Here is a 10,583-nt window from a genome sequence, read left to right as displayed (position 1 = left end):
GTTGAATGTAATCCACTGTGTTGTGTGTTCTCAATCCTGTGGGAACAAACCTTGGGCTATCATCATACCTTACTTTTTGGGGACCCTCGAACTGCGATTACCTACCTCACCAAGGGCTCTGTGAAAATCATCTTTATAGTGCCTTACCACGCTTAGGAACAAGCCACATGAAGCGTTTTTGAATTGGCGGCGGACGAGTCGGCAGGGCAGGAAGGTGCTCGCCAAACTAATCAGCTGATAATCAGTCAATCTGAGTGCTTTCTGCCCTGCCGACTTGTCAATCACCATTTCAAAAATGTGGCTTGGCCCTTACTGCAGCTCTACCCACCCATATAGTGATATTCACTTTATACTGTCACCATTGAATTAATGTTACGGTTTAATATTGTTTATTCAAAGTATTTACAGTTCAAGTGAATCTCACCAGAAGATTATTTCAGTGTGGTGTTAGTTTTTCGGAAACATTATAAAACCACCAACTTTAAAGATTGTGTGAATGGGTGAACACCTTTATAGGCAGAATTACAGAGAAGAGGAATCCCTTCTTCTTTGTGGCAGAATATAGCATCCCCGAAAATCATACGGTGACGTATCACCAAACACAATCATGTTTTCAGATGCAACATGACGTAAGATAAGCTTTCTGCTTTTCATTATTTATTGATCAATTTTGAATAATACCAGTATATTTCCATTCAAAAGCAAAGACTTGACCCCCTTATCACCCCTCCACCTTTGAAATCTTTCATTATCCTTCAGGTTATGTTTATACTTATACAGTTTGGCTATACGACAGCTGGATGTAATTTTTTTCCTTGATGTTAGCTCTGCTGTGTTTCTGATAAACTAACCTAAAAATGAAACGTGCTTGTGTTCGGAATTGGAAGTAAACTTATCGTTGTAATTTTTTTAACAAATATTTTCAATTTTATCGTGCGATTTAATCATGATTTGAAGTTACTCCTGATTGTCTAATTCAAGTATCAACAGTTTTTAACTATGATAATTTAGAAGAAACATTGGTTTGTATGCAACAGTTATTTCTCTATTGATCAATGGATGATGTTGGATGTTGATATGAGCACCACTTACCTCCCTTATCCATCAAATATGTTGTTTTGACTGCACTCACCACTTAAGTTACATAAGAAATGAAATCTCAGCTGTTATAGACTACGCATTAGATAATTTTAGACCTGTTGAACGCTTACCGGTAGAGTAAAGCGGCATCTAGGCCTATAACCTTTATCTATGTAAAAATGTTATTTATCATCAATCCATTTACCCCTTCAGGTATTAGGCTATAGCTCATTTTCGAGTTAGGATTTGATGTTCCGAAAAATCCTCAAGTGTCAAATACAAATCGGTTATCATGAAGATGCCTTCTATTTGTCCGAGGTCAAAGAACAAAAAATCACAATCAATGCTTAAAATGCAGGAGTTTTACATGTAAAAATGTGCTTTAATGCTCTATAATATAAGAGAGGAATTTCAGATTCCAATTAATCAAGTCTAATATATCATGAAAACACAAATTGAAATTAATTGTCAACCACTTTTATTGTAAAAAAACACACCGGCCGTTAGTCGAAAATAGAAATTCATATGGAATCCAAATCTTGAAATACCGTACAAGGAATATTTCGATCAGAGTACACAAGCCAGGCTTTATATCTAGGTCCTTAATCGATGTATAATAACTTGGTACAATAGATGAAACTATTTGGGCAGGCTCATGGAATGCTCTGCAGTAATCACGGCGATGTTCAGACTGGACGATATTGTTTTGACAAACCATTTTATAATCCAGCGTGTCGTCAAGCAAAAAATCCTAGGTATAAATCATTCAGAACTAGCTGGCCCGGCGAACTTCGTACCGCCAAATAATTAATGCCTTTCATGACAAACTTTAGCTGGATGCACATCTGAGGAGGCGCGATGCGGCATTTTGCATCCAGGTGCTTTTGCATCTGGTGTGGCGCACTCACACAACTTACCTTGCCGTTATGAAAATTGATCACCTGACGGCTGACGCTAGTGTTCATGCGCATCTCAAGTCTACTATTCAAAGATCTGAGCCAGCTGGTGACAGGACAATAACTCTGGAGACACTCCAGGTCTGCTATCTCTTCATAGTGAATGATTTAATAGAATCAACAGTTTGCAATTGGATAATCACATTTTCTCGAATTTCGAGCTTATTTTCAATTTTAGGTGAAAATGCTACCTTACATTTATTGTAGAGATTTTCATGCTCAATCTCTCAATCTTTTCCACTTAAATTTTTTTGTTTACATTTTATCTGAAGCCTGATAATTGAGAATCTAAAATCAAACTTTGCATAGATGGGACGGAGCTCCTGAAATTTTTACAGATATGAGACTTGTGGCAGTTGATAGAGCTTATCAATGACTATTTTAGCTATTAATTTGATCAAAATCGTAGGAGCCGTTTTCGAGAAAATCGCGAAAACCCTGTTTTTGACAACATTTTCGCCATTTTAGCCGCCATCTTGAATTGCATTTGATCGAAATTGCTCGTGTCGGATCCTTATATTGTAAGGACCTTAAGTTCCAAATTTCAAGTCATTCCGTTAATTGGGAGATGAGATATCGTGTACACAGAAAGACACACATACACACACACATACGCGAGCGCGCGCGCGTGTACGCACACGTACACACACACACACACAGACACACATACAGACCAATATCCAAAAACCACTTTTTTGGACTCACGGGACCTTGAAACATATATAGACATTTAGAAATTGGGGTACCTTAATTTTCTTCGGAAAGCAATACTTTCCTTACCTATGGTAATAGGGCAAGGAAAGTAAAAACATTAACTTGGAAATTGAATACTATCAGAGATATTTGGGATTAAAAAGAGGGTACAAGTGAATTGTGAGAGAGTCAAAACGAAATTTCCACAATGAACTGGAAATTAAACTGAGTAGTTTAAAGAATTCCAAAGAGTTTTGGGGAATGATTCGCAGGATAAATGGGCTGAAGCACAAAAATAACAGCATCGACCTGAAATGTTGGCAGGATTACTTGCAGAAATGCCACCCGCCGAGAATTGTTTGCACAACGTGGGATGTTCTCGACTTGTTGCATCCATTCTTTAATGCCCCTTTTTCTCTAAGCGAGTTGCATTATGCAATCAGTAAATGCAAATCAGGAAAAGCTGCTGGGCCTGATATGATAACAAATGAGTTCCTGAAAAATCTTCCCTTCAACGGAAAATTATTGATTTTGAACATGTTCAACAAAATTTTAAGCAATGAATCAGTCCCCGTCCCCGAAGGATGGAGTAAAGTCAATATTTCCATGATTTTTAAAAAGGGAGATAGCAGCCTACCTGAAAACTTCAGAGGAATTTCTTTGGTCAATTGTATCTGCAAGCTTTCCACTCGAATGGTAAGCAATAGGCTTTCCAACTGGTTAGAGTATGGAAATCCATTGAATGAACTTCAAAATTGTCTTCGCATGTCTAGAGGCTGTATGGATAGTATTTTACTTTAAATGCATTGGTTAGTTTTCAGATTGTGAAACAGGGGAAGAAAGTGTATGCAACATTTGTGGATTTCCAGCGAGCTTTCGACTCCATAGACCACTCATTGATGTGGGAAAACTATACAGATATGGTATAAGCAGAAAATGAATTGCAGTTCTTCAGGACTTCTATTGCAAGGTACTGTGAGAATAAGTGCTGCTAGTGGCTGTACAGAGGAGGTTCCAATTTATTGAGTTTCCAGGTTATGTTGTAAGACTGGAAACAGGACGTCATCATCTTGTCTTCAATATTTTCAAATCAGCATTCAACAGCTGGCTTAAAATTCTGAATATGTGCGACAACAGAGCTCCAAAGATGTGCTTCAGAAGACTACTTGCAACTGATGCAAATGAGAAGTACAATTGGACTTCACAGATGAAGGAATTCTTCGAGGGCATAGGCTACGGTCACAACAAAACGCGCAAGTGGCAAAGGTTTATACAGCAGAAATATTGAAGTCTTTTCGTCAGAAATTGTATAATTTGGATACGGCTGCGGCAATCTATTCCCCTCTTCGTGAGGCCTACCATGAGTTCACAACCTACGACATCGCTCCATATCTTAAATTCAACTTACCACATTAATGACATTATAAAGTTAGATTGCTTAGCCAGATAAGGATTTCCATGCTTACTGAAACTGTCGTTCTCCACTTGAAAGGAGTCAAGTATACAATCAACTCTCAAGTGCCTTGTCTACTGTGTGGTAACTTCGAAGCAGACGAAACGCTGAAGCATATTTTTCTACATTGTGATTTATATAGCGGTTTCAGACAAAAATATCTGCGGAAATACTCTCTGAATTGCCTAAACGGCATTTTAAAGACAAGTGAGGGTCCGGAAATGAACGATGTCTTTAGTTTCATATGTCAAATGCCGAGACTAAGATCTTTTGTGCTATCAGAATAATATCATCATGGACTGTTGACATGCCAGCAATGATACCTTGGACATTTTTATTATGAGTGGAAATAATAATATGGAGCTCTTTATTAGTTTTGTTGTGTGAAAAACAGTTTCTGTTCATTTTTGTGGAACATTTTCAAAAACTTTGTAATCATACACTGTTTAAAGCAATAAATAAATTCAATAGTAGCCTGTAGTTCGAATTATTTTTACTTTAAATTTACTCTACGTTAATCTTTGATCATTTAGGCACCATATTTTACATTTTTCTCTAAATCTCATTTTATTTCCAGGTTGTAATTTAATGAAATGGCGAAATTGAAGAAACCGCATTTTTCCAGTAATAGACCTGGAAATAAATCCAGGAAACAGCTACGTAAAGAGAAGCGACTTGGCAAAAAAGAGCGAAAAAACGAACATTATAAGAAAAAATTTCTAATATCAAATTTACCTCAAAAAAATGAAACTACTGATAGTAAAATGCAGACTAATACAAAAACAATAAAGAAAAATTTGAGAAAACAAAAGACGCAACAACCTGAAAAGGATTGTGATGAAAGATCTCCTGTTAAACTTGATACACAAGCTTTGCAGAAGCTCAACCATGACAACGAGATGAATTTGAAAAGAAAGCTTGAGAAAGATATGAAGAAGCAGAGAAAAATTCAGTTATTGGAGGAGAATAAGTATGAAGATAAAGAAATAAAGAAACTAGAAAAGCAACTCAAGATGAACAAAAGGAAATCAAAAACATTGCCAAAATGTTTCATCGAAGAAGGTTTGGATTGTATCCTTTCAAAATGCACAAGAAACTTTACTTTTAATTTATCTTTTTAATATACATAATATTGGATGATCGCCACTATAATCAATGTTAAAGTTATGTTCTTAGTAACTTCTGAGAGAATTTTCAAATAAATTAATTGTTTAATAGGTTTGTAAGATTCAATATTTTTATAGAGTACACAGTTAATTATAATGTTTTTATTGTAGATGTAGATCCCGCCCAAAGTTATTAGAGGTCAATTTATTTGTCTAATTTAAATCATTAACATTTATGTAATTCTAATGACTAACATTTGAGTAATATTGAATTTCACCTCTTCATCCGATCAATCACGTTTTCATCACCATACCACTCAAATTCAGTATTTATTACTTTACCAAAAATTTCAACTCTCTGCTTATATCACTACTTTGGATTATTATCCATGACCTCTGAAAGTATTCTAGGTATAATTCCCGATTTTATAATGTACAAAATGAATGTCCCAATTTCAAACAATTACAGGCCTATTTATTTTTAAAGCTGTGCACACAAACCAATAATTTCATATCAAATTACTGACAGAAGCATCAAGTTTATAATGGTGTATTAAACGTTTTCTATGTGCCCTTCTTTTTGGGGCTCAGACGTCATTTAAAATGAAGTAGGGTCCATACACCATGGTTTGTGGAAATGTACAAGAATCGTTCACTTAATGAGAATCTTGTTCATAGCGATGAGGCGACGTGTTATGTAAGCGGTAAAGTCAATTGACATAATGTTTGAATATGGAGATTCGAAAAGGCTCATCGAACAGTGGAGCATGAACGAGATTCGCCTAAGTCAACTTTTCTTGTGCATTTTCACAAACCATGGTGTAAGAAACCTACCTACTTTTCAGTAGATGTCAACCGAGCCTCTAACGGAGGATATATAGAACACTTATGATACACACATCATCATGAACAAATTCATGGTTCTGTGAGTAATTTGATAAAAATTAGTTTGTGTTCACCGTTTTTTAAAAGGAATATAATTTACCCTAGAAACAAAAATGTTAGTGGAATTTCTCCATCTTAAGATGATATAAAAGAAATGTTGCTCCACTTAATTGCAATTGACTTATGTGGAACTGACAACATCCCTTCGTTTCACCTTGAGAAATATCTTCTTCTTTTTCTTCTTCTCCCTTGCCTTTTTCCCCATTGTTTCGGGTTGTCTCTCCTGGATGTAAGTCGCCAGTGATTGCGATCTTGGGTCGTCTCAGCTGTTAGTTGCAATTGTCTCATATCCCTAAGCACTAGTGCCATCCATGTTAGGCGAAGTCTGCCTCTGCCCCTTGGCTGTGACTAGGGATGTCAATATCGGGATCCCGGTCTATTTTTGATACCTAACAATCTCGGGATTCCTCAGGGTCGATCCCGGGATTTTCGGGATTAGAAAACCTGAAATTATGAATCGTATTTTTCCAAAACAATTCAATAGAATTCATTTACGGTGATGAATATAAGTTCTGCATGATTCATTTATTGTTCTAAGTGTTTGAAACAGATTTATTGTACAGGCCCAGCCTACAGTTGCATATACATATATTGGTATATTGTACTCTGTTCTGGCTAAATAGAATTCGCATTATCGGTTCTCATCATTCGCAGAATGGTTGTTGATCGGTTCTTATGACTGTGTCTACATTTGTTTCTGTTTACACAGCACCACAATTACCAGTCTAGACCAGTGAGGATAGAATGTAATTTTATACTTGAAAATTCTATTCTATTCTATATTTAGAATTCTATTCTCTATTACATTCTATATTCACTAGTCTAGACGACGCAATATTTGCAATAGTGCTGATGTCATTTCCTTGAAATGCACTCAGAACTTTCTTAAGACTTCAGAAATCAGAAATAAACAAGCACCATCTATTCACTCTCTGTCTAATTATTCCGCATATCTTCTCTTTCTGTAGAGTATCTAGTCTAAGTTTAATATAGTTGGCTCTACAAAATTTAATTTAGTAGTGGTTCAGCTTTTGAAAAAAGTTACTCGTAATCTTGAAAACATTTATTGGAATAGAATGTTCAATTTTAATAGTATTGCCAAGTATTTTTACATTTCAATAATATCCTCTCCCTCTAAAATGAGCACTTTTTCATCTCCACACACTGTTACTGAACATGTAATTGAGGAGGAACAATTGGTTAAAAATGCATGAAACTTATTTTTGCCAATCCCGGGATTGATATTGGATGATCCCGAAATACCGGGATTGGAAATCAGTCCCGGGATTGACATCCCTAGCTGTGACTCCATCTCCAGCACTTTCCTATTCATTTTTTCACCTTGAGAAATATAATTGTTTGAAATTGGGACATTAATTTTGAATCATTCTGTATTCATTTAGGTTGAGTGTTCTAACTGCTGCTTCATTTCATTCAGAACATATTTGTTTCAACTCATCGTCATAATATTCAACATTATTATCTGCCCTTACCAGAGTCTGGGAACTAGTCTACAGTTGCAGTCAAGTGAATTAAGGAATTATGGTCAAATACTTGAAAATACTGAAATGATTATATCGAATAACTATATTATATCAAATTATAAAAATTACAGTATTTATTATATTAGTGAAATTGAAGAACTAGACCCATGTTTTCAGTTTGCTCATTTTGTTATCAATGTACAGATCATTATAATAGCTATCAATAATCAATAAACTTTTCTCGAACTTCAACAAATATTCTTCTCAAGTCAAGTATTTTGATCAAGATCTAATGATTGCTTATAATATATGTTTTATCATGCAGGTATCGATCATTTATTCATTTATTTCATGAACATGTACAAGTACGTGAAAGGCTTTCGCCCAAAAGATGATTCACTCATCTATTATCTTAGATGATATGTAGGATTTATTTCTTATTCATCCATAAATTATCTACATGCTCTTGAAGTTCAAGATCCATTAAGGAGTTTATTCTATTTTTTCTCTTGTTTCTCAGACTCTCATTGTCGTTGGCTGTAGTCAGTAATGATGTATCGATGTAATTCCTTAATAGCACAACTCAGATATTCTAAATGTGTGTGACTCGGACGGCGTGAAGAATATCTTGGACAACCAAGAATCGGATTCAGAGTTTGTGGACGATCTTGCCATGGTCAAAGGAGAGAAACCTGCTAAGCGAGCAAAAACGAGTTCTACAACAAAAACTCCCAGTGAAGACACTGATTCTGATGAAGAAATGAGTGATGACTTCGATGATGATGATGATGATGGGCCCCATTCTGATGACGATGGTGGTGTTGATAATTCCGATGAAGGTGATGTTTGCGATGATGATGATGATGTTGACGATGACGACCAAGAGGAAGAAGAAGATGTTGATATTGATGAACCTCAACGATTGAAGAATACAAAATCACCGAAAAATGTTGCAGTCAAATCTCAGGCAGAAGATGAGGACTTATCTTGTGTGGTTGATAAAAGTGAGATGGAGATGAATGAAGACTTTGATGTCGAAGGAGACCTGGACGCAGCTGAGGGGGATTGCGATGCCAGAGCAGAACAAAAACATAAAAGTGATGGAAAAGGAAAGTATTGGCAAGATATTTATGGACGACAGCGTGACGAGAAAGGAAATATAGTGCAGGTGAGTGACAGTTTTATTAAATTACTAGCAGGTAACTCATGCTCCGCAAGGGTCTAATTGAAATATTGACGAACTGAAAACTTGACCTACTGAAAAATCTAAAATAGGCCTATAACCATCCTCGGTCAATTTAAAATCTATATGCAAAATTTCAAGTTAATCAGTTGAGTAGTTGAGACGTGATGATGCGTCATTCATGTATTTCCTATCCCGTGCATGTATAAGCCAATAATTATTTATTTTATTATATTATAGACTAGCAGGTAACCCGTGCTCCGCAAGGATCTATTTTTAAAATTGACAAACTGAAAACTTGACGTAATAAAATTTTGAAGAATTGCAAATAGGCCTATAACCATCCTCGGCTAATTAAGAATCTATATGCAAAATTTCAAGTTAATCAGACGTGATGATGCGTCAAACATAATTTTCCTATCCCGTACGTGTATAATCCAGTTCTTTATTATAGTATAGATTATCATGAAAACTATTAAAATTATTTTTTCATCCTCATAATCTTCGAATATTGATTAAATGATCTATAAGTTAGTCTAGTTACACACATTGATCCTCGGGCGCATTATTTTTGCCTTCCTTATAAATTCTATTAGATTATCTTGGCAAAAACGTGAAGTGTATCTGCACACTTCGTATGTTTTCCAAGCTCCGTTCAATCTGTTAAAATTCATGAGGACGGGAAAAACTATGTATGTGTGCATATAGTAATCAATCAATTGATAAAAATGTCCAATTTCATTTAAAAATTGAAAATAAAACTTAGTTTAATGTAAAAACTTTAATATGCAACGTAGCAGTTCACCTAGTATTGATTACAAAATTTGCAAGTCGGATATGATGTAGGCTGACTGAGGTAATCTTTGACATAAGTCTAGACTTTAGAAAAAAAGATTCAAACAAAGATTTCATCAAAGCGTTTATGGATAGGCCTAGTACAACTTACAATCAAGGAAATCACAAACATAGTACGAATACAAGATAAATAAAATAAATTCATTGGCTGTCTCTAATATTGCAATATACAGAGTGTCCCACCAAGGTTGTAACATCCGTTGACCGTAGATTCTACGCGACATTTCTGACAAAAAATGTTTAGTAATCTTTTTTCCTGTCGACCTTAGTTTTCGAGATATATCGATTTTTCGAGATTTTCAGAATATGCCTACTTCCTGTCATTAAATACCCAATAGCTCAAAAACTACTGGTCAAATTTTTATTTCAAGGGTATTGTTTAAAAAGAGAAAAACATTTCAAACAAGATTAATGTAATTTTATTTGTTGTTAGATATTTTGTAGTTTTTTATTAGGGCTTAGACTTGAAAAACTGTTATTCTTCAAATTCAAAGTCAAATTTCAAACAGTTCTTTCTCGATTTTTCTCCGGGTATTTGTAGTAGTCTCAATATTTCAAAAACTTCTCCATTTCATAAGCTTTCGAATGAGTATAAATTCGAATAGGTAAGTTACATGATGAAGTGTTGAAAACTGCTAATATCTGGGATGAACACCTTCAAAATGAGGAAATTCACAAACAGCAGCATCAAGTGGTGATCCTAAAAGGGAGAAATCACCTGATTATTGCATTATTTTCTGTAGCATATAGCCTAAATCCTATATAAAATATTAATCATACACTTTTACAAAATCCATCAAAATTTATCCATAGAAAAATAGTTCAGAG

At 35.1% G+C, this 10,583-nt stretch overlaps 1 protein-coding gene across 2 annotated transcripts in view; it reads left to right on the top strand.

The window, feature by feature from the left end:
- The first annotated feature begins 822 nt into the window (after positions 1-822).
- The window catches only part of LOC111051583 (nucleolar MIF4G domain-containing protein 1), a 30,575-nt gene continuing 20,814 nt past the window's right edge, over positions 823-10,583 (top strand). Inside the window, exons 1-4 of one of the 2 annotated variants that reach the window (XM_039443801.1) lie at positions 823-1,022; positions 3,544-3,699; positions 4,760-5,253; positions 8,305-8,885. In XM_039443801.1, the coding sequence (XP_039299735.1) occupies positions 4,776-5,253; positions 8,305-8,885 (1,059 nt within the window). In that variant the 5' untranslated portion in view covers positions 823-1,022; positions 3,544-3,699; positions 4,760-4,775. The remainder of the gene's footprint in view (positions 1,023-3,543; positions 3,700-4,759; positions 5,254-8,304; positions 8,886-10,583) is intronic. The other variant, XM_039443795.1, reaches the window with a different exon arrangement.

Source organism: Nilaparvata lugens, chromosome 1 (genome assembly GCF_014356525.2).
Source record: "Nilaparvata lugens isolate BPH chromosome 1, ASM1435652v1, whole genome shotgun sequence".
Classification (NCBI taxonomy): Eukaryota; Metazoa; Arthropoda; class Insecta; order Hemiptera; family Delphacidae; genus Nilaparvata; species Nilaparvata lugens.
This window is presented reverse-complemented; position numbering and strand designations above follow the sequence as displayed.